The 22,758-nt window shown below is 42.4% G+C and overlaps 1 protein-coding gene and 1 non-coding gene across 33 annotated transcripts in view; one reads left to right on the plus strand and one right to left on the minus strand.

Moving 5' to 3' along the window:
* Window positions 1-22,758, minus strand: part of Ppp6r3 (protein phosphatase 6, regulatory subunit 3) — a 114,445-nt gene that overhangs the window by 15,794 nt on the left and 75,893 nt on the right. For 9 of the 32 annotated variants that reach the window (NM_001395099.1, XM_087562444.1, XM_087562378.1 and 6 more), the window contains 8 exons: window positions 21,674-21,823; window positions 20,262-20,326; window positions 16,224-16,339; window positions 14,034-14,119; window positions 7,790-7,876; window positions 3,407-3,504; window positions 1,751-1,805; window positions 840-970 (listed from right to left, as the gene is read on the minus strand). In NM_001395099.1, the coding sequence (NP_001382028.1) occupies window positions 840-970; window positions 1,751-1,805; window positions 3,407-3,504; window positions 7,790-7,876; window positions 14,034-14,119; window positions 16,224-16,339; window positions 20,262-20,326; window positions 21,674-21,823 (788 nt within the window). The remainder of the gene's footprint in view (window positions 1-839; window positions 971-1,750; window positions 1,806-3,406; window positions 3,505-7,789; window positions 7,877-14,033; window positions 14,120-16,223; window positions 16,340-20,261; window positions 20,327-21,673; window positions 21,824-22,758) is intronic. The other 23 variants (XM_087562535.1, XM_087562505.1, XM_087562518.1 and 20 more) reach the window with 4 other exon arrangements.
* Rnu6-993 (RNA, U6 small nuclear 993) lies at window positions 19,506-19,613 on the plus strand. Its single transcript, XR_015655686.1, has one exon. It is a non-coding gene; the product is annotated as a U6 spliceosomal RNA (small nuclear RNA).

Genomic DNA, 22,758 nt, shown 5'->3' on the forward strand with positions numbered 1-22,758 from the left:
GACAGAGACTATTCTGTGGGTAAATGTGCTTCCTGTCAACCCTGACAAACTGAATCTGATCCCCAAGACCCTCAACCAAAAAAGAAATAAACAGATTACTTGAAGATACTGCTGGCTTACCCACATGTGCTGTGGCATACATGTGCAAACATATGCATGTTTACCCTAAATAATTATATTTTCATCAAGTTACTTGCAAAGGAGAACAGAGTTAAAAGAAAAGGGGGAAAGGAGCATGGGATCATATTCCATGCCTCTTGGGTAAAAAGCCAAGTTGGTAAACGGACAGAGGGGACCTGAACATCCTCCCTTTTATATTTTTTGCTTATTTAATGTATGTGGGTATTTTGCTTGCATGTATGTCTGTGCACTATTTCTATGCATGGTACCCATAAAAGCCAGAAGAGAGCACTGGATCCCTTGGAGCTGCAGTTACAGATAGCTATGAGCTGTCATGTGGTATGGGGAATCTAAGTCAGGTCTTCTGGATAAGCAGCAAATGTTCTTAAGCACTGGCTCATCTCTCCAGTCCTCCATACATTTTTCTTTTTAAATATTTATTGTGATTAACATGCACTGCTGTTTTGCCTCTATGTCTGTCGGTGTGAGGATGAAACTAGAGTTATAATCGACAGTTTGAGAGCTGCCATGTGGTTGCTGGGAATTGAACACAGGTCCTCTGGAAGAGCAGTCAGTGTCCTAACTGCTGAGTCACCTCTCCATCCATTCTTAAGAGTATTCCTCCTGTTAGAATAAAGCACTGGCCTCGCTTCAGCTTACATAGGTGGGGCCATGGCAAGTCTCACAAAATTCACTTGGCATGATAAGCCACGGCTCACCTGGACCTCCTCTGGGATTCTGGAGTAAATGCGATGTGCTTCTCCTCCCAGATATCCTCTTCATCAGAGCCGCCATCATCAAACTGCTGTATCCGCTCTTTACAACATGCTTCAAACAGGGCAATATTTCCCTATAGAAAAAAAGTGAGGAAAAGGGAAAAATTACAATTTAAGTCAGAACTGTTTTCTCTCCCAAATTACCAATGAAAATTGTTTTTACATTTGCTTTTCAAAAAAAAAAAAAAAAAGGTATCTATCACACATATATGCCCAAATAAAGCATAAACATAAAAGCAAAATGTTAGCTTCTATGTAAGTAACAAAAGATTCCTGAGAAGGCCTGAATATGAGCTCACTTGTACACCATGGGACTGCCCATTTCATCTGAGCTTCCTCTCTGCCCAGAGATAAGTCTTCAATATGACCAATAAGGAAATGACCGGGGTTCTGCCTGCTGTTACCAGCCCAGGAAGCCATGTGGGGCTGCTATAAGCTGAGGGGTTATTCTACCTCATCAACAGCAAATAAAAGCAGGTTCTCGTGCTATTCAACCTAAAAATCAAGACAGTCCCATTAAAATGCCACGAATGTCTTGTTTTTAAGAAAGCCTGGCAGAAAGCTTGATATTGATCCAGCTTATGTTCTTTTCATGTAACAGAGATGAGAAACCAAGGCCAAATGTCTGTGGTACAGAACAGTGACCAGGGTCCTATCAGTCCAGTCACATCTGAAACCAAGGTTGCAAACTCCTACTTGCAGGTCCAGGCAGACATCATGAGCATGTGATATTCATTAAGATAACTGGGATGGGATCCTAGAGCTCGGGGCAACCATTTGCAGTCTCTAGCAAAACTGAAGTCAACTCTCCATGTCTCCAGTGGCACATCACAATGGAAAGCACTTATACTTACACTTTCATTTGTATTGAGAGTAAAGTTGATATCGGACACCCGATCAAAAGAAACACTGTAAAGAAAACATAAGAATTGTTGTCATCCATAGAAGGTTATAAATAGTGCCAGGAAATTTCCAAAATTCAAAGTATTTATAATATCAGTGCACTCTCCATTAATAATACACAAACCCACCTTGCTGTGTTCAATGGCGCCCTCCCTGGTACTAAAGAGTGGATACAGGGGTGAGCTGAGGGGAGATGTTGAGATGAGGCTTTGAGGCCTTGACAGCCTTTCAACAATGCATTTCTAACTTTTGGGTGAATTATGGTTGTAAGGATCACACCAACAAACCAAGAAAAAAGCTTCCAAACAATCAAGCCCAAACATAAAAAACGCACAAATGCATTGTTAGGTACTAGGACCAATTCATACATGAAACACACAGGCAATTCTGCCATCCTGCCTCCTGGACATCATGACAGTCATGATGAGCTACATGATTGTAAATGGTGGGACAATGTCATTAATCTTCAAAGCTCAGTTCTAACCAGTTATCAGGCTAAGCATTTGTTCTAAAAGAGAATGTCAATTCTGAACATGTGTGTACGCCCCGATCCTGTGTAGATTGTTCACATAGCAAACAGATAAAGGCCTTGTGTAATATTCTTTTTTCTGGACAGAAATAAGCCAAATGAGGAGCTTAGCTGGGTGTCTTAGGGCCTGCTGTTTGCAGTAGAGCCTCTGCTCCAGAGTGTCTGCATAGTATGTTCATGCAGTGTACAGTGAAGAGATTTTAGCCTCCCAGACTCCAAACTCAAATGTGTAATAAAACAGCCTACACTGGCTCCAGTCTAATATCTACTGCAAACTACTGCTATGACACCATAGTGGACTCAGTGAGATATAATCACAGTAGCTTAAATTTCCCTTCACCTCTGTTCTCAATAACCAGCAATCCTCATATTGGGTGAGGTGTTCTCCTTCCCAAGCAGGATGCAAAATGTTGGTCCTCAATTCTGCCAGTTATCTGCACATGTCCTTTCACTGCTCTGCAGTTTCTAATTCCTTCTCTGTCTCTGACCCTGAATGCAGAGCAATGGTTGGAGTGCATGGCTTTTCCAAAATAACCCAAGCCTCCTTCCTTATAGGGACTTCCCCCAGCAGAGAGCACATACAAGCAGGTTTGGTTGGTCTTGCTGCCCTGGTTATCTACAGGAATGCAGTATTATTAAACAATATGCTGGACAGTCGGTGACACCTTGACCAGGGAGCAAACATGGAAGGGAATTACAGAATGGCTTGCAGTAATGGTCCACTAAGAAGAACAGAATGGTAGTTGGGGCAATGGCAGACACCTATCCTACCATACACTTAGGAAGCTAAGACAGGAGGATGCTTGAGCTGACAAATCCAACATCAGCAGCGGGTAACACAGGGAGACCAATCTCAAAAACAAAGATCACGAAATAAACACATGTCCCTAGGAAAGGTTCCAGTGTTCTGCCCAGCCCCAGGGTCTTTTGGCTCTTAGTTTTGTCTTAATCTCCAAGAAAATGACAGTGGATCTCCAACTCAGAGAAGCAACAGAATCCATGCATACACGAGAACCACAAAAATAGTTACAAAATGTGTGTGTGGGAGGTCACTAAGGAAATAGCAAATTATACTCACTTGCCAATGTCGTCTTGGTCTGCAAACTTCTCATCGTTGAAGCCAAACTGGTCAATAAAATTGGACGTCATTTGTTGCATCTGATAATCAGAAAAGGCCTGGCAACCCCAGGACCAGTGACAGTGACATCATGATTCTAATGACATTCTATATACTATTTGCCCATTTGTGTTCCAGAAAACCACTTTAATTCACACAGCCATGTAGCTTTAAAAGTTGGTGTGTTTTTCTTTAAAAAAAGAAAAATCAAATAATTTCAGACATGTTTTACCCCAAAGGGGGGAATTTCTGAAATATATACAAATTGCTCCACTATACATCATTAAGAAATCATACTGTAAAAAGTGATGACTACTGTAAACAGTCTTCGGACAGAGAACTGGGCTAGCCCTAGTGTGAAGAGGTGAGAGACATGTAAGTCTGAAATTATCAGAAGCATCATCATTTCCAGACACAACCAACAGTATCCCAAAATATAATATGTGCTAACTACCCCCAACTTCCCCCTCTCCCCATATCCCTGCCATTTCCCCATGCCCATCCACCACACCAAAGATAGCACCAGAGAAAGAAAGACTGATAGACATATTCATGATCCTACAAATGAAGTGCTGGTCTAAGTCAAAGAGGCTGAGAACCGTCTGAGATACTTCTACACGACCTACCTGAGAGATAGAGCAGGAAGCTTTAACCTCCTCAGAAATCACTCAGAAAAGCCTGGAACACTGAAAGGTCTACAGAAAGGCCAATTCTATTTCCATCTTCCTCAGGTGAGTCTTCCCAGTTGGAAAATGGGGGAATGTTATAGTGGACCCATTCCAGTACTACAGTCTACTTACACCATCAGGAAACATGTCCTCACTACACAAAGACATCAAGTGCCACCACACCTCCTCACTCTCACCCAGACAATGAATATAGAGCACAGGACCACGCCATGAGTATTACATGTGGTCAAGGACAGAGCCAGCAGCAGGACCCAAGAACAGCTTGGGGTCTTTTGAGGCCACTGGCTGCAAAGGAGGAGGATGTAATGGAGTCAGGAGACCTCTAGGGTGCCCACCTCAACAAAGCCCACAGCCCCACCCCTGAACTGTAGAAATATAGCTGTCATACATCTTGACCACACTAACTCTCACAGCAGGGAATTATGGCATGGATAATCCAGTGTACATAATTTAAAAGTAAACTTCATGTTTGGCTTTGGAAATTACATTTGCTTAGGTGTGAAAGCAAAGCAAAACAAAACCATGGAAAAGCCAACCAACCCTGACTAGAGTGGCTGTGTACAGAACTCACTTTGCTCTCAAGCAGGAGATCACTCCCCTATCAGGCTCAAGCACACAGATGGCCTGACATGAGTTCATGGATGTGTGAGGACAGTGAGTGTGGGGAGGGTCTGGAGCGCAACCGAAGCAGGAATGGGAAGTTGGTTAGAGCAAAGACAAAAGTTCTAGGTGACAGAGCAGTCTGGGAGAACAAACAGAAAATAGGCAGGCAGCCTTCATAGCTACTTCAGCTAAAGACTGAAATTAGCTTCTTTAACCTAGAACCTTATCGCTTATGAGTAAGGTGTGTTAAAGACCCACAGGGTCATTCTGCTGAGCAATCAACACAAGACAGACTGTGGATTTATCTAGACTACAAATCTCACAGAGCAAGGTGAAATTTCCTCCCAGAAGCTTTGTTTTTTTTTATACAGATAGGCTTTCCTCAAACTTTTCATGCTGTCTATGATACAGTTCTTTGGATATGAAAATACAATACTTCACAACCAGCAAATACAATGCAAATGTATGCATACACACATGTATACAAACAGATACATTCATTTGTATACTCACATACTTTCATTTTATCAACTTTATGCAGCTAGACAGTTGCTATAGCAACTGACAGACTGGGGTGAGAGAGCCTCATCAGTTCCTAGCATAGTGCTGGGAAAGTAAAGCAGCAATGAGTTTCCTTTTGCATCTGCTTTCCACTCATGCATGGAGGCCAGTAAGCCCAAAAAGAAGAGCTGTCACACTCTACATGCAAAGTGCTGCCAGTTCATGTCCCAGCCTAGAAAGCAGCACACATGGCTGGAGGAACATTAAGAAGTACTGCCATCCTGGCTCAGGTAAAGAGCAAGCTAACATCACTGCCACCCTCTTAGCACAGAAACAGCTCTGAATTCAATCTGATCCAATGGCATGTCCCAAGCCTGCGAGTGATGTGACATCTTATTCTGACACTCATTCGCCCAGTAAAGGGAGCAAGCAGCTCATTCCCTCCAGAGTCTAGGAGATGCTAGGAAAGCAGAAAGTACTAGAGCAGAACAAAATGGCCAGAGGCACAGGCTCACTAGTGGCTCAGGGCCCCATCCCCGACAGGGTTACCATGTCAATCACTGTCCTCACTCTGCACACTTGGGCTCTGAGTAGGAAGCCTAACTTCAAACAGGAATGCTATCTATAAATTAACACTGGGCTAACAGTGGAGACCAGGATGAAACTGTTAGGTTAACCTAGATCCTCTTTTCTCCAGAAATATGTTTTGGATCAGATTCATTTTAAAACAGTACATGATTAGTTTATCGTATAACTATTTAAAAAAGAGCTACCATAAGCCTGTCAATCAGAAAACAGTGACGAGTAATCGCTCCATACACGTGGAGGTCATATAAAGTGGATGAAGTCCCTAAGGTCCTAGCCAGGGTTGTGTCAGGATGTCAGCTTTATAGACTAGATTGAATACAAGAGAAAACACCCTCAAATAGACATGGCTCTAGAACCAAGTATCTAGAACCAGGAATAAGCAAGCTGATACACTTTCTAGATGCGACAAAGTCTTCAGCTTGATTTACAGGAGTAGGAGGATGGCATGTGTGACAGCTTACCAACATGGTCAAGAAGATATTAAAAGCATCCTTTATATCTGTCTGTCTATCTATCTAAATCACATTTATTTTGTGTGTGCGTGCGTGTGTGTGCAAGTTCAGTTCTCTCCTTCCACTATGTGTGGGTTCTGGGCTCAAACTCAGGCTGGCCTGTGGGCTCAGGAGCATCTTAATGGCTGAGTCACCTCATTGGCCCAGACATCTTTTTTCTTACTATTTAATGCTATATACTTTCTTATTTAATACTATATTTTAATATGTCCAAACCACCATGACAGTTCACATTTGGTTGACTAAGCTTTGTCCTAGGGTCATAACAATGCACTTGGGTTATGCATGGTCAAGTTGACTTTGAATATTCTACGGTGTAAATGTGACAGTATAGAATACTGCCAACAACACAGGGTTGCTTGTAGCAGTTTGCTGTGTTGGACTGCCTATGCAGCCGGTGTTTCTTAAAAGCATGATGTGTTCTATTCAAGACACTGCCTTTCCAGAGTGCTTTCTAACTCTAAATTTAGGAGAATGGCTGCCAAAAGAAGTAGTGTAAAAAAAAAAAAAAAAACCAGAAGGAAATCAGGAAGCACTGAACGTTTACTTCAAATCCATCCGGGAAAGCCTAAATGTCTTTAGCATCATAAGCAAGCAACTGTTCAGTAGTAATACTGGAATATGATGGGCATGCAACTTGGAAGTAAAAAAACAGCCACACAAGAAAATCACAAACTCCACACTGACCCCATTAAGAGTGTGAATGAGAGTCAGAAAGAAGCCAAGCACCACCAGTATAGTGTGGCAGTGTTTCCTTAATCCCACCATCACATCAATGCCTGGACCAAACAGCCAAGGACAGTTTTCCCCCATGAAGAGGGGACCAATCTGCTTCTATTTTGAACTCTCAAACTCTACCTCCAGTAGAAATATAAACTCTACCATCAGCTTTCCAAAAATGCCCAAAGAATGATAAATCAGTAAATATTGATCTACTGTTTGTTAGAAAGAGTAAATGCAGTCAATACAAGGAGTCAATTTGGGGGCCGAAATGGCAAGAATGCTTTCAGCTAAAACTTCATTTAGATGCTACACAACACAATTGAAGAGCACCAAAGAAGGATTGTCTAGATACACCATGTGGTCCACAGGTACTGCATAAAATTCACTCAGTGATTTCATTCTTATTCCTGTCACTCTTAACCAAGATCTCTGTCGTGAATCTAAGTAACAATGTGCTACCATTAAGGTCTGCCCAGTTAGCATGTGAGGTAACCTGCTGACTACCTAGTTCATGCAGTGCTCACCAATGTCATCATTCCTCACTGTTACCCAGAACACAACAGTATAAGCCTACCTAGCAAGGCCCCAGCTCTCTCTATTTCAAGCATTTTCCCTAATTGGTAACAATCTCAAATCACATGCTAACAGTGTCAGATGTTGATCCCCAAGGGCAGCTCAACTAAGCATTTAAGATAAAAACAAATAGCAAAGCTTTAGGTGTGACTCACTTGCTGCAAAGAGGAATCCTGTGAGAAACCCGTGTCTTTAAAGTCAATTTCATCATCACTGGATGAATGAATATGGCAGGTTGTAACCTATATGCATAAAAATGTAAAAAACTATTTAACATTGAAAAGCGGTGGACATTTGCATCAGCATTTTTATGGAAAAAATTATCACATTCAGCTTTTGTTTCAATATACTCAAAACAAAACAAAACAAAAAAACCCAAAAAACAAAAAACAAACAACAGCAAACCCAGAAATAACAGTTCAGTTGTCAAGCACACCCAGTCAATCTAGAGTCCACTCTCTGGCTCCCACCCAGCTGGCTGGTGGTTTTGCTCCTCAGGAATAGCATCTCCAGGAATTGCAGAGGAAGAAGGAAGAATTCCTCCATTCAAGGGAGGAAGGCAGAAATGACAGTGCAGTGCAGATGAAACAAAAACAGCAGGTATGTATCAGGCTTTGTGGGCAAAACACTGTTCTAGGGATCACTCATGAGCCATGATTAAGGTCAACCTTATAGATGAGCATTTTACTTCTTGACTTTCCTGCCTATACCAAGAAAGGCACTGCCCACAAATCCTCATTCAACAGTTCCTGATCAATAAAAGACCCTCTGAAAATGTGCCCTCCCTACCCACCGAGAATAATTAGTCAGCTCTCTATAACTTAAAAAACAAAACAAAACAAAAAAACAAAACAAGAACAACAACAACAACAAAATACCCAAACACAAAAACAAAAGACCTACCACCATGAACTGCTCACCATTCATGGCCAAGTGATGCGAATTCAGAATCATACTGACAGAGGTCAAGGTAAGCACTGACCAAGCCCAGCAGTGATGATAGCTCTCACTGCTAGCACATATAACAATGAGCGGTCAGTGAATTTCTGAAGGTCACTTACACTAAAATCTCTAGAGTTCTCTATACTGGCTTACTATGTAGCCTAGGCTTGCCTTGGGATTTGATCTACCTGCCTCATTCAGCTTCCCAAGAGCTGGGATTATAGGCATGTGCCCCATGTTTGCTCTTCTGTTCTGGGTAAACACTTGTTCTAAACATAAACATAAGTATTCCTCTGCCAACTCTGAGGCTGTGCTTCATAATCTGACATTAGCAAGCCAGTACATACCATGCTAAGCCAATGTATACTTGGGTTACAACATAAGTATAGGACACAGAAATAGAACAATTTAAAGAAAGAGTTAGCTGTCCTGAATGAGCCAGCAGAGACTTGACTGCTCCCAGGAATCCTCCTGTCTAGGGGCAACTACATTACAAAGAATCCATCAGCGAATGGCTTTCACCCTGTGTTTCTCAATCCCTTTGGGGATCGAATTTCAGATAATCCTGCATATCTGATATTTATATTACAATTCATAAAAGTAGCAAAATTACAGTCATGGAAAAGCAATAAAATAATTTTATGGAGGTCACCACAAAATGAGGAACTATATTAAAAGGCTGTAGCATTACAAAGATTGAAAACCACTGTCATAGGCTTTTCTTCCTATAAAAAACAAGAGTTATTCATGCCATTAAATAAAGAGAAAACTTTTATGGAGCAATTAGGCATGGCCAGACATGTGACTCCTTTACATGGCTGCTAAACTGCTGCTGTGAAGCACCTCCTTCCAGGAAGTGTTTAGAAAGCCCTCACCTTTAGGGTTGGGGTCTTATTACTTAGGCTAGGCAGGTCTTGAACTAAGGATCCTTTTGCCTCAACTAACATCATTGGGTACACAGTTTACAATGTTTTCTCTAAAGGTAGTTTTAGCCAATTATGATTACTAACAGCACAACGTAGGCAGACCTTCAGCTGTGTTAATGGAGGGTGTGACTCTGAGGACACCCACATCATAAGAACCTGAAAGAGTGAAATGAATTAAGGAGAGGATTTCATTGCCTCATGGGGTAATCAGCACTCCAACCCATTCATGAAAAACTGTGTGCAGCCTGAGTTCTTGATCTACATCACAGACAACCCTTCTTGAGGCACCAGAAGCTTAAAAACTCCAGCTTCATGCTCCTTTAGCTAAAGCCTTGGCTGGGTTTTTTTTTTTTTTTTTTTTTTTAAATCTTCACAGCTGCTCAGCCACCCTCACACAGCACTGCCTTCCCACTTCCCACTGACTTTCCTACCAGCTAGTGAGTGATGAATGTCAGTGAGGCAACTTACCCTTTTTGAGTCTATGTTTGGCCAATAAGCCAAAGAAATCTTCCCACACGTACATGGGATTATGTCACTTTTTATATCTAAACCTAGTGGTTTCTTATCTTACCCAGATACAAAGCTAACATCTGTCTGTCCTCACTTCCACCCTTATTGGGGTTATCGTGAGAGCCACAGAGACTCTGTGCCTGCCCCTCCTCTGGAGTCTTTGCATTTTGTTTTCCCTCTCTGCAGGCAACACTACCTGCGATCAAGTTTTCCTTAGGCAGGGTTTAAAAGTTTATTATTAGTCTGCCTCTGTCTCTCTGTGTGGTGTGGTTGTGTGTGTGTGTGTGTGTGTGTGTGTGTGTGTGTGTGTGTGTGTGTGTGTGTAAAAGTATCACAATACATATGTACAGGTTAGAGGACAACTGTTTAGTCAGTTCTCTCCTTCCATATTTACACAGGGCCATCTCACCAGTCCACTGCTAAGGTGTATCTGGAACTTCCCAACTTGCTCCCGTGTACTAGATTCTCAGCACTGTGACCCAGGACAGGCTATCTGACAAAGCCCTGCTTCTAGAGCTTCTGTTACTCCCCCACTTAGTAAATACTAACTAGCATCTTCTATGTCTGGCATTGCAGGAACTCAAATGTCTAAAACTAATACTAGCATGGACACGACTGAGCACACTCTTGCTAATGTGTAAGAGCAGGAGCAGCTGAGTGACGGCTTTACCAAGGCTTCGAAGGAGCGCCCTAAGCATGAGGGGACTGCTGACTCACTAGCAAGAGGCGCTACCATAGCTCCTTACCGGGGCTCTAAGTTCCTGCCCCTTCCAGGGCTGAGGACAGACAATCTTGCTCACATCTTAGCTAGCTACATCGACAGGTAATTCACACAAGCACAGGCCTATCACTCCACACTACCTCCAGCCTCTGTCTGTCAACGATGGTAAGAATATAGCAGTGCTTCTGAAATACTCTTTTCACAGGAGAGATAAGTAAAGCCTGAGACAAATTCAATTTCTCAAAGTTTGTACAAAACAATCTACTTTCCATTTTTATCTAAGTCCTTACCAATATTTAGTTTAGAAGTTTAGGCAAAATTCAGATGAAACTAAAACACCAAATCTTAAAGTTGGGTGTGGTGGTGCTTGCTCATAATCCAAACATTTGAGAGGCTGAGGCACAAGATCAGAGTTTGAGGCCAGCATGGGCTACAAACTGAAACACTGTAAAAACAAACTAGCCCAACAACCCAGGCCAAAGTACACAATTTTAACATTCTAGCTCGCTCACAAACAGTGGCTGCACAGGAACCTACTGTGCACACATTTGTCTTCATTTCAAATGCTTTGATCTCCAATTTAGAGCTGAGTTAGAATGCTGCAGTGGGAGCCACAGGAGCCGGGGGTCCACACAACTTATGATGACATGGGTTGGGGGCCAAGGGGATTAGAAGCTATCTTTTTGTGAACATTAAAATACAAATTGCCAAAGCAACATATCAACATAGTAACTCAACTATGAACAGGCCTCAATACTGCAGAAAGGCACCTGAGCCATCTTAAAAGCAAGCATGTAAAGCAGCAGATCCAGTCATGTATTCGGCATATCAATCTATTTATTAGTCCACTGATAATGCCACTGGTGAGTGTGCTTTCACTAAGACCACGGACTACATTCACAGGCACTGTGACCTTTGCAAGGGTAAACAAGGTCCATGGTACTAACCAATTTATATTTATAGCAGTATCTATAATAGCCTATTGCCCTCTTAGAACATGTGCCTAACCCCACCAAAATAAAGTGAATATATTCTGGGGAGGGAAATAACTTTCAAGGAAATAGCTAAATCCTTTTTAGTAGCTAGACTATCCTTACATTTTTAAGAAAGATCTTTAGTTCTGAAAATTCCCTACCTGAAGGGCTTAGAGCAAATACAGAAATATGGAGAAAGTCTCTGGGGCCAAAGAACTGAAAAGGCTTTAAGCAAATCCAACAATGTCAACATAGCACAATCTTGGGAGAGAAGCCAACCCAAGAGGATGTCAACATGCTCTGAAGATCTTTTAAGTAATTAATTGAATGACTGATTGATTAAATTTGGTTGTTTGGGAGGGCAACACACACAACACCATGGCACACAAACTTGTAGGGAGTTTGTTACCTGCTCCAACTATGTGGGTTGCAGGGATCAGCATCAGGTTAAGCTTCGCAGCAGGAGTTTTTACCCACAGCACCATCTAACCATCCTGTCTGCTGGTTGTTCTACTTCCAACACCTTGCTATGCAGGCTGGCTTCTCCCAAGTCTACTAGGACTATCTCCTACTGAGAACATCTGTGGTCTAAGAAAAATGACATCTCAGGGAGAATGGAGCTCTACTTTGGTGAAAGATGGCGCTCACTCCGGTTTTCCTTCAATGCTGCACAGGTATAAATGCCAGCCAAGGCTGATGGAGCAGGCCATGCGCTCTGTGCTGCTCTTACTCAAGCACTCACCAGACAGAACCTCTTCAGGCCCACTGACAGCATGCAAAGAAGCTGAGAATTGACTGTGTGGGCAGCAATGGTACCCTCCTTAACTGCTAAGAAATCTGCTGCAGTTACCTAAGATTAAAGCTTTTTAGGTGCAGGGAGGAGACCAGGGCAGGAAGGGAGCTTTTCCTGTAGTTCAGGCCTCAAACCTACAAAGTAGCTGAGGTCACCCTGATAGACTTGGTCCCTGCCTCCCTCCTGTGTGTCTCTGTGCAGTGAGTGTGGGTACTATGGAGGGCAGAGGTTTACCTCCTGGGGCTCATCACTCCCACTAGGCTGGGATCCTCCTGACTCCCTAATGCTGGGTTACAAGCATGCACTTCCATGCCCAGCTCTTACATAGACCCCGGGGACTGAATACAGGTCCTCATGTCCCCACACCAAGTGCTTTATAGAACAGGTCACCTGCTAGCCCTAGCCTCAAACTTCTGATCCATCTGTATATTATAGGCATATGCTAGTATGTCCCATAAGAAAATTGTTTTTTGTGAGTCCCTCACAGTGCTAGCTGGGGTAGTTTTAAACCCAGCCTTGATTATTTTAATCAACTGACTGGTACATGAAAGCCCAAATCACCCAGTTATGTAACATTTATAAAAAGTGCCCTTCCTTGCTGGCCAGCACTGCTGACAGGAGTGTGGGTTGGTCAGACAGGCAATGGCACACACTGGAGCCCTCAGACCTACTGTAACTACATGGCCACACAAAGTTCCCTTCTATAGTCATCTCTTTTGTCATACTTCCTCACCATGTATCAAGCTACCTTTAAGTCATTATTCCACTGCTCAAGTCAATTGGGAGACAATGGCCTATGCGGTGTGACAAGGCAGCCACGACTCTGCAGCTCCCATCTGCTACAGCTTAATAAGGACTGATCTGTTACTTCAAGAGACCACAGTGACGTGTGCTGAACAGCACATCTGAGTCGGGCCCTCACCCTAATCACCAGCTACCAATGCTAACAAAGATGCAAAAACTAAAATAAAGCAATGCTCATCTTAAAATTTAATGTGTTTAAAAATAAAAACACATTCCAAAGTCTAATATAATTTTAAAAAATTATCAATGCCATTATTCCCTGATTGAAAGTACCAATTCAGTTTAACATTCTAAAGCTGGAGTTTAAGTCATCTATAACTCTCTTCTCCAAAAAATGTTCTAACATGTGAATAAACTCAACTCCATGGGGATGTTTGGGGTTATAAGCACTCAGAGTGACATGAAGCCCAAAGCACAAAGCCACAGAACAAGAGGAAGGCAGAGAGAAAATGATGTTGAGGTGCTAAGGGAGCAAGACCCAGGTGAGCGGGACAAGACACTAAGGTAGACTGCAATGGACATGGGTGGCTTTTTGCCACACAAGGTAGGTCACTAGGAGGTGAATGAACAAATCAACTATGCCCTGAGTGCTATCCTCTTCCTGCAGAGTCACAAGCTTTTCTTCAGCCCACATTCACTGGGCCTAATGGACAGTCTTTAACATTTTTCAAGTAAATCAGCAATGGCTCAGAGCACCAAACCCCCAGAACTGGAACCTGTGAAACCTACTAGATCTGCCGTGTTCCTCTTGTTCGCTTCTCCTAAGGAGTCCGTGCAGAACGCCTCCCAGCGCTCCCTGACTCCGTCGGGAAGACCTTTACAGTAAGAAAGGAAAACGCATTATCACACAGCGACCCAGAGGGACAAGGGTGCACAATCTCAAGAGTAACCACGTGACTAGCACTCAGGGAGTCCAATGAGCTGTGAGCTAAAGTCTCGGCTACGGCTAGCCCAGTGGTCTAAGAGAACAACAGTCAAAAGACTTCTGAGCCACAACCAACAGCCCCACCCCACCAACAAACACTGCTGGCTTGATCTAGCCAAGAGTCACAATGTAGCAATTACTAACAACTGCTCTGCTGAAAGCAAACAGGGACTTTTTATCTCCCAACAACTTTTCAGAAAAGGGACAGGTCTTCCGGGTAGGGTAAGAACTGTCTGTGCAGTCAAGTTTAAGAAACCTTACAAATACCAGCTTCTGTACTTTGCTGGAGTCCTATGACATACACGACTGAACCCTGTAGACTGCTGGGTGCTGCAATTGCACCTGTATGTCTCCTACATATTTGCCATAAATAAAACATGAAGAGATGTTCTACAGCAAAATTCAACTTTCCAGAGAAACTTTAATGGTTTTTCTCAGAAATGAAACTTTACCTATAAACCTTACGGGCCTATCTACATAGAGGGTCATATGACTACTCTGGCTTAAGCAACCATACACAGGTGCACACTCACACAGAACTTCCAGGAAGGAACAAGCCTTACCACACATGGCTCTCTCTCCTTGATAAGGATATGAACCACGAGGAGTGGTTTCAAGAAGAGGCTTGTACTTCTCAAGAAGCAAAATTACAGGTGGACCAGCCTCAGTTTTTCTGTCACTGGGTGAGAATCGGGCTTTCAGTACATGCTCGACAGAGCACCACTCCTTAAACAAAGATTATTAGTTTCTCACATTCAAAGACGTCTCAGAACTAGTTACTCCCGCTGGGTCAGATCCTTCAGGTCAGAGCATTTGGTTTTCTCATTCTGATAAAATGGACTTGTGGTCTGAGGCTTGTGTAGAAGGCTTGGGCACAAGTCATCTTGGGCTGATTAAATTTAAATGTTAGTAGAAAAAGAATCCTTTAGGATCTAGTCTTTCATTTTAGTAACAGAGATATTGAAGAAACACTGACAGTGTTTTAGCGTCTCAGATAAGGAATTTAATCCACAGGCAATAACAGGAGGGAGGAATAGGCCAGACTCTACCTGCTAGAGATGGGTCAGTGCTTAAGAGCATGTGTTACTTTTCCAGGAGACCTAGGTTCTGTTCCTAGCACCCACATTGTGGATCACAACCACCCATAAAAATAGTTGCAGGGCGTCCAATGCTCTCTTCTGACTAGGTACACATGGTGTACATACATGTATAAAGGCAAAACACAAATATACATTTCTAAAAAGGAAGGGGCTTTAGAAGAAAAAGCAAGAACCACCATAGTTTGAGTGGCTCTACTCAAACACAGAAAACAGAATCAGGTCAGGGGGTAGAGAGATGGCTTAGGGGTCAAGAGCACTGGCTCTCTTCTAGAGGACCTGGGTCTGATCACCAGCATCCCCATGGCAATACACTATCATCTATTAAAGTCCAGTTCCAGAAGGATGTGACATCCTCTTCTGACTTCCATGGAACCTGAATGCACATGGTGTATAGACACACACACTGGCAAAACACTTATATACATAAAATAAATAAAGGACCGGCCCCCTCCCCCAGCTCCCAAGACAGGGTGGCACTATGTAGCTAATGGCTGTCCAGGAACTCATTACATAGACCAGGCTGGCCTCAAACTCAGAAATCTGTCTACCTCTGACTTCCAAAGGCTGGGATTAAAGGTATGTACTGCTATGTCTAGTGAACACATAAATCTTTAAAAATAAGAACAGAACAAAAAGCAGGCCATCAAGAGTGTTCTGTAACAGACATGACTCTAGCATGCCACTTGATTTACAATGAACAGCAAAAATCAGCACAAGTTCAACTGAGGACCACATGGTTTAAACAGTCTCAAGAGCTACATTGAGATCTCCAAACTAAAATTCTCTAAAATGTAAACAAACCCCATCTACAGCTTTCAATCTGCTCCTCACACTTTAACCCCTCACCTGATCGCTGATCTTATACAAATGTAATTAGGTTATTAAATAACTTACCTTTGATGAGCTGCTGTACTAATGCACTATTCGGACCCTTGTCAGTGCTGTGCACAATACAGTTAGCTATCCTTGTGAGGTGTCCCATGTAACCATGTCGTCGTCCTCCTTCAGCCCTGACAAGGGGAAAGGATAAATATGTAGACTAAGAGGATATACACTTAGCAGATTCTCAAGTAGAGAGCACATAAATTTAGCAGGAAGCATGGCAGCATAGCAACAAGACAGTTACTTCAATGTAGCAGCAATTAGTACCGCTGGTACTATGTAAAGCAAACCTTCATTAATGCCCCAGGACGCTGGACTGTGCCTTTACAGTTTTTTTAAAGATTCTGAATTTCAGGCTTTAAGAAGATTATAAAAAACTGAGGTCAGAATTTTGTTGGCCCTTTCTCCCAAAAGATATCAAGTTTTGCTTGTGCTAATGGACAGACACAAAAAGCTAATGACATTTCTCAACTTGAAACAGTGTCTTAATCTGAAAACCCGGCTTAGGTAAAACAGGCAGTGCCTGGGCTCTCTCTGGAAACCTCTCAGTGGCCAGTGAGCTCAGCCTCAGTGCTTTCTTCTGCCAAGGTCCACATTCTCCCACTACTCTCATCTTTTTGTAAGACTACCTTTTTTAATGTCAATGTTTTATTTAAAAAAACAGATATTTGAGATATTTGTTTAAAGGGAGAAAACCCTTTCAGGAGCCACTAAAAGATAACAAAACTCCATACTTGGAGGCCCTCCTGGAAAATGCAATACCTGCTGGGTAATCTCTAGACCACGCTCACAGTAAGCTGCAAAGGCTGCCTTTGTTTCCATAGTAAGACCCAGAGACTCCACTGTTCTCCAAGACAACTTCTTAGCTCTCCCATACTCATGGCTACAGGTAAGAAACAAAAGCCTATGCAAGGCTTTTGACATAATGAAATACTAGAGAAAACTTTCAGGATCCCTAAGCTCACAGGACCATACTTAATTCACCTGGCCTTCAGAGGACAGACCCACAGGAAGAGAAGAGTATCCAGGATGCTTATGTGCTGGCCTGATGAGGCAGGAAGAGAAAGAGAGTGGTAGATGGGAGGTCACAGAGGACACAAACAGATACAGAACCAGAAATGCCTCACAGTTCCATAAAGGAGATTCGTCTGGAACAATGCACCTGCTAATCAAACCCCCTGCCACAGTCACATAAACAGGACCAGTTTCCCACACTGGCCACATCAAAACTCATCTGTGTTCATCAGTGTTTATTACATTTACCAGCAGCACCACCACCCAGAACAACAAAGACAGGCTGATTCCTGCCCTCAGTCACTTAGCTTCTTCAGGGGATTACAGCTTTGAACGGTGATGGATCTCAGCAGCAGAAGCTATTGGGGAGCTCAGCTGGTAGAACACGGTCTCGCTTGCACTAAAAGCACTGGGTTTAATCACTTGCACCTCATAAAGCCACACATGGGCATGTGGTTGTAATCTCAGAACTGAAGAGGAGACAGCACCAGAAGTTCAAGGTCATCCTCAGCCTCACAGTCAATTTGATGCTAACCCGAGAGAAAAGGAGATTGGGGTGGGGACTCTGCACCTATCACAATAATGGAAGCGCTCTATGTTCTGACTACAGTGGTTGTTATGTAAGGACTCCACATAGCAGTCACACATACTTCCTGAAATTGGTCATCTAGGAGAGGTGTAGCATGATGACTGAGAAACAGACTTAAAGGAAGTAGCCATGTTAGTAAACAGCCCTGATCGAGCTAGACATTCCCATGCAGAAAAGTAAAACTAGATGGCCATCTTTTCCCACATACTTAACAGATACAAAAGGATACTCAACTGAAAATTGGACACTACGACACTATGAGAATGAAAGACAAACATGACACTAGTCTGAGCAGAGATGTGTTGGAGAATACCCCAAAACCACTGGAAATGAAAGCAACAAAGAGCAAGTTGAATCACCTGAAACTCTGAGAGACTGTGGGTGATGAGAGAGACATTACAAAGTGCACATTACACCGAGGAGTTAGTGAGAATCTTAGTACTGCCTCAGTGGAGCACAACCAGGAGACATAGAAAAGCCACCAGCAAATACACTCCTGATTCTACCCAAACAACGTTTATGATCTAAATAGTCATTTCTCAAGATAAGACACACAAATGACCCAGAGAGACACAAAAAGATGCAGATTATTATTACTAAATAACAGGGACTTGTAAATCAAAACTACAAGGTCCAGATGAGAAGATTTTTCATAAAATGATACTTGTTTTAAAAAAATAAATGAGGTAGGCTGAGTGGTGGTGGTACATGTCTTTAGTCCTAGCATTCAAGAGGCAGAAGCAGGTGGATCTGAGTTTGAAGCCAGCCTGGTCTACAGAGCAAGTTTCAGGACAACCAAGGCTACACAGAGAAACTTTGTATTGATTTAAAAAAAAAGGGGGGGGGGGGAGGTATTAGACATTAAGAACAAAATCTATTTGTGGCACCATCTCTAGAACTGATGAACACTATTAGGAGAGGTAAGAGCTATGAGAAGACAATATGTTTTGCTAACATGGAAACTAAGAAAGCTGACTTCATAGAAGCAATGAGAGTTAATAGTGGTGACTCGAAGCCAGAAGGGGAGAGGAGGAAGGCAGGGGTAAATGGTGAGTTCCTGCAGCATGGCAGGAGTAGCAGACTTTACTTACACTCCTCAGAGTATGAAGAAGAGATGGGTATGCTAATGATCAGGACTAGGGCGCCCTCTCCTTACCTGGCACTCCATAAACCACCACCCAGTAATGTCTCCATAAGCTAGGTGTCATTTATACAAACACACCCAGCCTCACATAGCAACCCACCCTACACTACCTTCCTGAGAATCTGGGGATGATGCAAAACCTCCCAGGGTATTGAGAAGACTGGCTGGTAGCCCCTGCCATCACCACAAGAACATCTTATGTGAGAAAATAGTGGGCACAACTAATTAAAGCTTTATAAAACCTTGTCTATGAAGAAAATATAGGTGCATGCCTACGTGGTGGTACTTTAAGAGCATGCCCACGGACAGCTCTGCCCTGCCCTGAGAGGCTAATCCATTTGACTGTTTTATTCACCTCAACACTGTGCTTGGAAAGCCTTTCAAAGGCCAGAGTCTCAATCAAGGGAGGAAGTGTTGACCAAAGGTGAGTAAAGAGGTATCTGTTACAATGTAACTATTTTTACTTTCTTTAAGTAGCAAAGGGGAGATGGTAAAATATTCTGTAAATTATAAACCCAATTGTACTGCTTGCAGAAACAAGTTAGCTGTCCTTACTTCAGCAGCATACACAGTAAAATTGGAAATGATACAGAGAAGATTAGTAGGGTCCCTTCACAAGGATGACACACAACTTCATGAAGCATTCCCTATTTTTACAAGCCTCCTCCCTGACTCCCAAAAAGAAACAGTCCAGACAAGAAGCCATTGAGTTGAACTCTTAAAACCCTGACTCCCCAAAAGAAACAGTCCAGACAAGAAGCCATTGAGTTGAACTCTTAAAAATCGTGATAGGCAGCAACAAGCAGCCTATGGGGACACTGCCTCTCAGTTTTCACCTCCAGCAGAGACAATGGGGAGGTTCCCTAGGACCTTTCTCATTATTTATATGTTAATATGTTTGTAAACTCATGTATAGTTTTTTTGTGGGGGAGGCAAGGGGAGGGTTAGCAACTTCAAATAGAATTATTTGTTGATTTCCTCAAATGGTAAACAGTCAAAAAAAAAAAAAAAAAAAGGAAAAAAGGAAAAAACCGTGACAGGGATGCTGGAGTGCAGCTCTTCACAGCTGGCAGCTTCGGGGAGGGGAAGGAAATCCAGTTTTCTTTAAGGGACTGGCCACTGAGTTGTTCCACCACATTCCAGTGGATATATGGGCAACACAAAAAGGATTTCTTTCCTTCTATTTTGTGGGGAAGTCACAAGGATCTGGCTACACCTGGGAGAACTAGAAAGTGAACACAATTGGGCTGTATTACATGAAAATTCCCAAGTAATCAATTAAAAAAGGAAACAAGTTACTTACTGTTTCTTCTCATTTGTGTCCCAGGCATCAAGTATTCGCTCTATTAACTGACACTTTTGAAAAAGCTAATAAATAAGAAAGAACACTCCAGTTACCCCAATTATTAACCTAATGGTTAAAGCATTAAAACACTAAAGCAAACCTAGCATGGTGGCTCAGCCTTCAACCTGGAAGTTGAAGATACTCTGGAAGTAGAGATAGGCAGATCTTTGTGAGTTCAAGACCAGCCTAACCTATAGAGTGAAACCCTGTCTTTAAAAACAAACAAACAAACAAACAAAACAAAAAAACAGCTTCACATAAAACAAAGCTGCACATGGTTTTTGTCCCTGGCCCACAAAAGTACGACATGGTGGTGTTTGCTCCAGGTTCTCAGTAGACAGTCCCATCAGGATCCAGGCCTCAGAGAGCACTTACTAGGCAACTTATTGCTAAGGATGCTACCACAGTGAGCAGCAAAGCTCTACTTTTCTGCCGTTTGCTTTATTTTACTAGGCAGTTTGGGGTGGATGAGAATCCCTCTTAAGATAGGGTCTCGCCTAGGCCAGACTGGTTTTGAACTCATTGATTCTCCTGTCTCTACCTCCCAAATGCTATGTTTACAAGCATGCACAACCATACCTGGCTTGCTTCGCTTTTACATGTGGGTAACAGGACCTTGAACATATCCTAACACTGTAATATTGCCACCTGTGTGTTTTACCAAAACTCTAGCAATTCAAAAAGGAGCCACTGTGGGCTGTAAACTGAGCAAGGGCACTTTTTTTCTCTGGTTACCTGGCTGTTCCAGGCCAGGCTTTTTGCCTTCTAGTCTAGGAATAAACCACATGGGAACTACAGGATTAGATAAAACCATAAAAATGCAGAACTCTGAAAACTGATCAAAAAAAAATTATATTTTTACATAAAAGAGACTCCCAAGCCAGGTATCAGTATACAATGCTTATAACCACAGCTTCAAGAGAGCATGAGCCAGAACTTTTCTGAGTCCAGGAACATTCTGGTCTACACAACAAGAACCCCTTGCCCCTTGCCTATAAAACACAAGAAAGACCCTAAAAGGATGACCATACAACACTGACTAAAACTCGTTTCTTCACATGTTCAGACACCTACTCAGTACTAGAAGTAAAGTTTTAGTGTGCTGAAGTACAGTAAAATATTTTCAGTAATACTTAATTATCTATGGTTCATTTACCTCCCACAAAGTATGTTCAAACTTCTTGTATCTACAAGGAACTGGGCTGACAAGTCTTTGAGAGGTATTATGTCCATGTGATTAACAGACTCACTGGCCAAAGTGAAATGAGCATGTGGCAGCTAAACCTTTCGACGTGGACGTTATTCAATCTGTCCTACAACTCTAATTACTTTCACACTCTGGAAACACAGCAACAGGAAAAAATACTTACATGCTTCAATAACAAATTGTCACCAGCGGAGTCTTGATCAGTAATGGTGCCATTTTCTGCATTCTCAAACGGACTGGCAAGAATGAGAGCAATACAAATTTCCACTTGCGTATGCAGGAAGTTATTCCATGTGTACTTGAAGAACATGTCCTACAAAAGAAAAGTGCAGTCTCTTCAGTTAGCTCAATACTGAAGCCACCACTTTAAACATTCACAAAGTAGTAATTGAAGAACATCTTTTCAGGGTGGAGAGATATTCCATCAGTAAAGTGCTTGCTGAGTAAGTGGTGGACATGACTCTGGATCCCCAGTACCTACTTAAAAGCTGGGCATAGTGGCACATATGTCTGTAATCCAGTGCTGGGGAAGTGAAGACAGGTAGGGTTTACTGAACAACCAGTCTAGTCTAACTGAAGAGTTTCAGAGTTAATGAGACTTGGTCTCAAAAAAAAAAAAAAAAAAAAAAAAAAAAAAAAAAAGAAGGTAGAAGGCTAGCATACTAGATCAGTAGGTAAAGGTGTTTGCTACCAAGACTGATCGACTTAGTGTGAGTCAGAGAATCTGCATGGTAGAAGAAATGACTTCTAAAGGATGCAGTCTGACATCAACATGGGGCCATGATCTTTGCATATGCATGTGTGCACAGAAACACACATGCCCATATAAAAAGGACCAAAACTTTATTTAATGGGTGGTTTGAAACACCACCCATGGAGTTCATAGTCAATGTAACTATCTATTCATTCAGAATGTTTGAATTTGCCTAGAATATATTAGAAAAGTAGAAGAAAGTTCCAGAAACAAAGACAAACTGAGTGTAAGCGTCTCAAAGAGAACGTTTTAAAGTAGGTATCCAGCTCAGTCTGCTTCTGCGCTCTTCACTTTGTGACTCCAGGGAGAATTAGCACTGCTTCTCCAGACCACCAGGCGCGCAGTGAGTAGTCTTCACTCTGCACTTCATATGCACTTCACAATTAAGGTTCATTTTGAAATGCAGAAATGCGATAGAGAACTTTTTATTAGAGAAAGAGGAGGTTTTGTCCTGGTCTCCACTGTTAGCCCAGTGTTAATTTATAGATAGCACC

The sequence above is a fragment of the Rattus norvegicus genome, chromosome 1 (assembly GCF_021556685.1).
Source record: "Rattus norvegicus strain SHRSP/BbbUtx chromosome 1, alternate assembly SHRSP_T2T, whole genome shotgun sequence".
Lineage (NCBI taxonomy): Eukaryota > Metazoa > Chordata > Mammalia > Rodentia > Muridae > Rattus > Rattus norvegicus.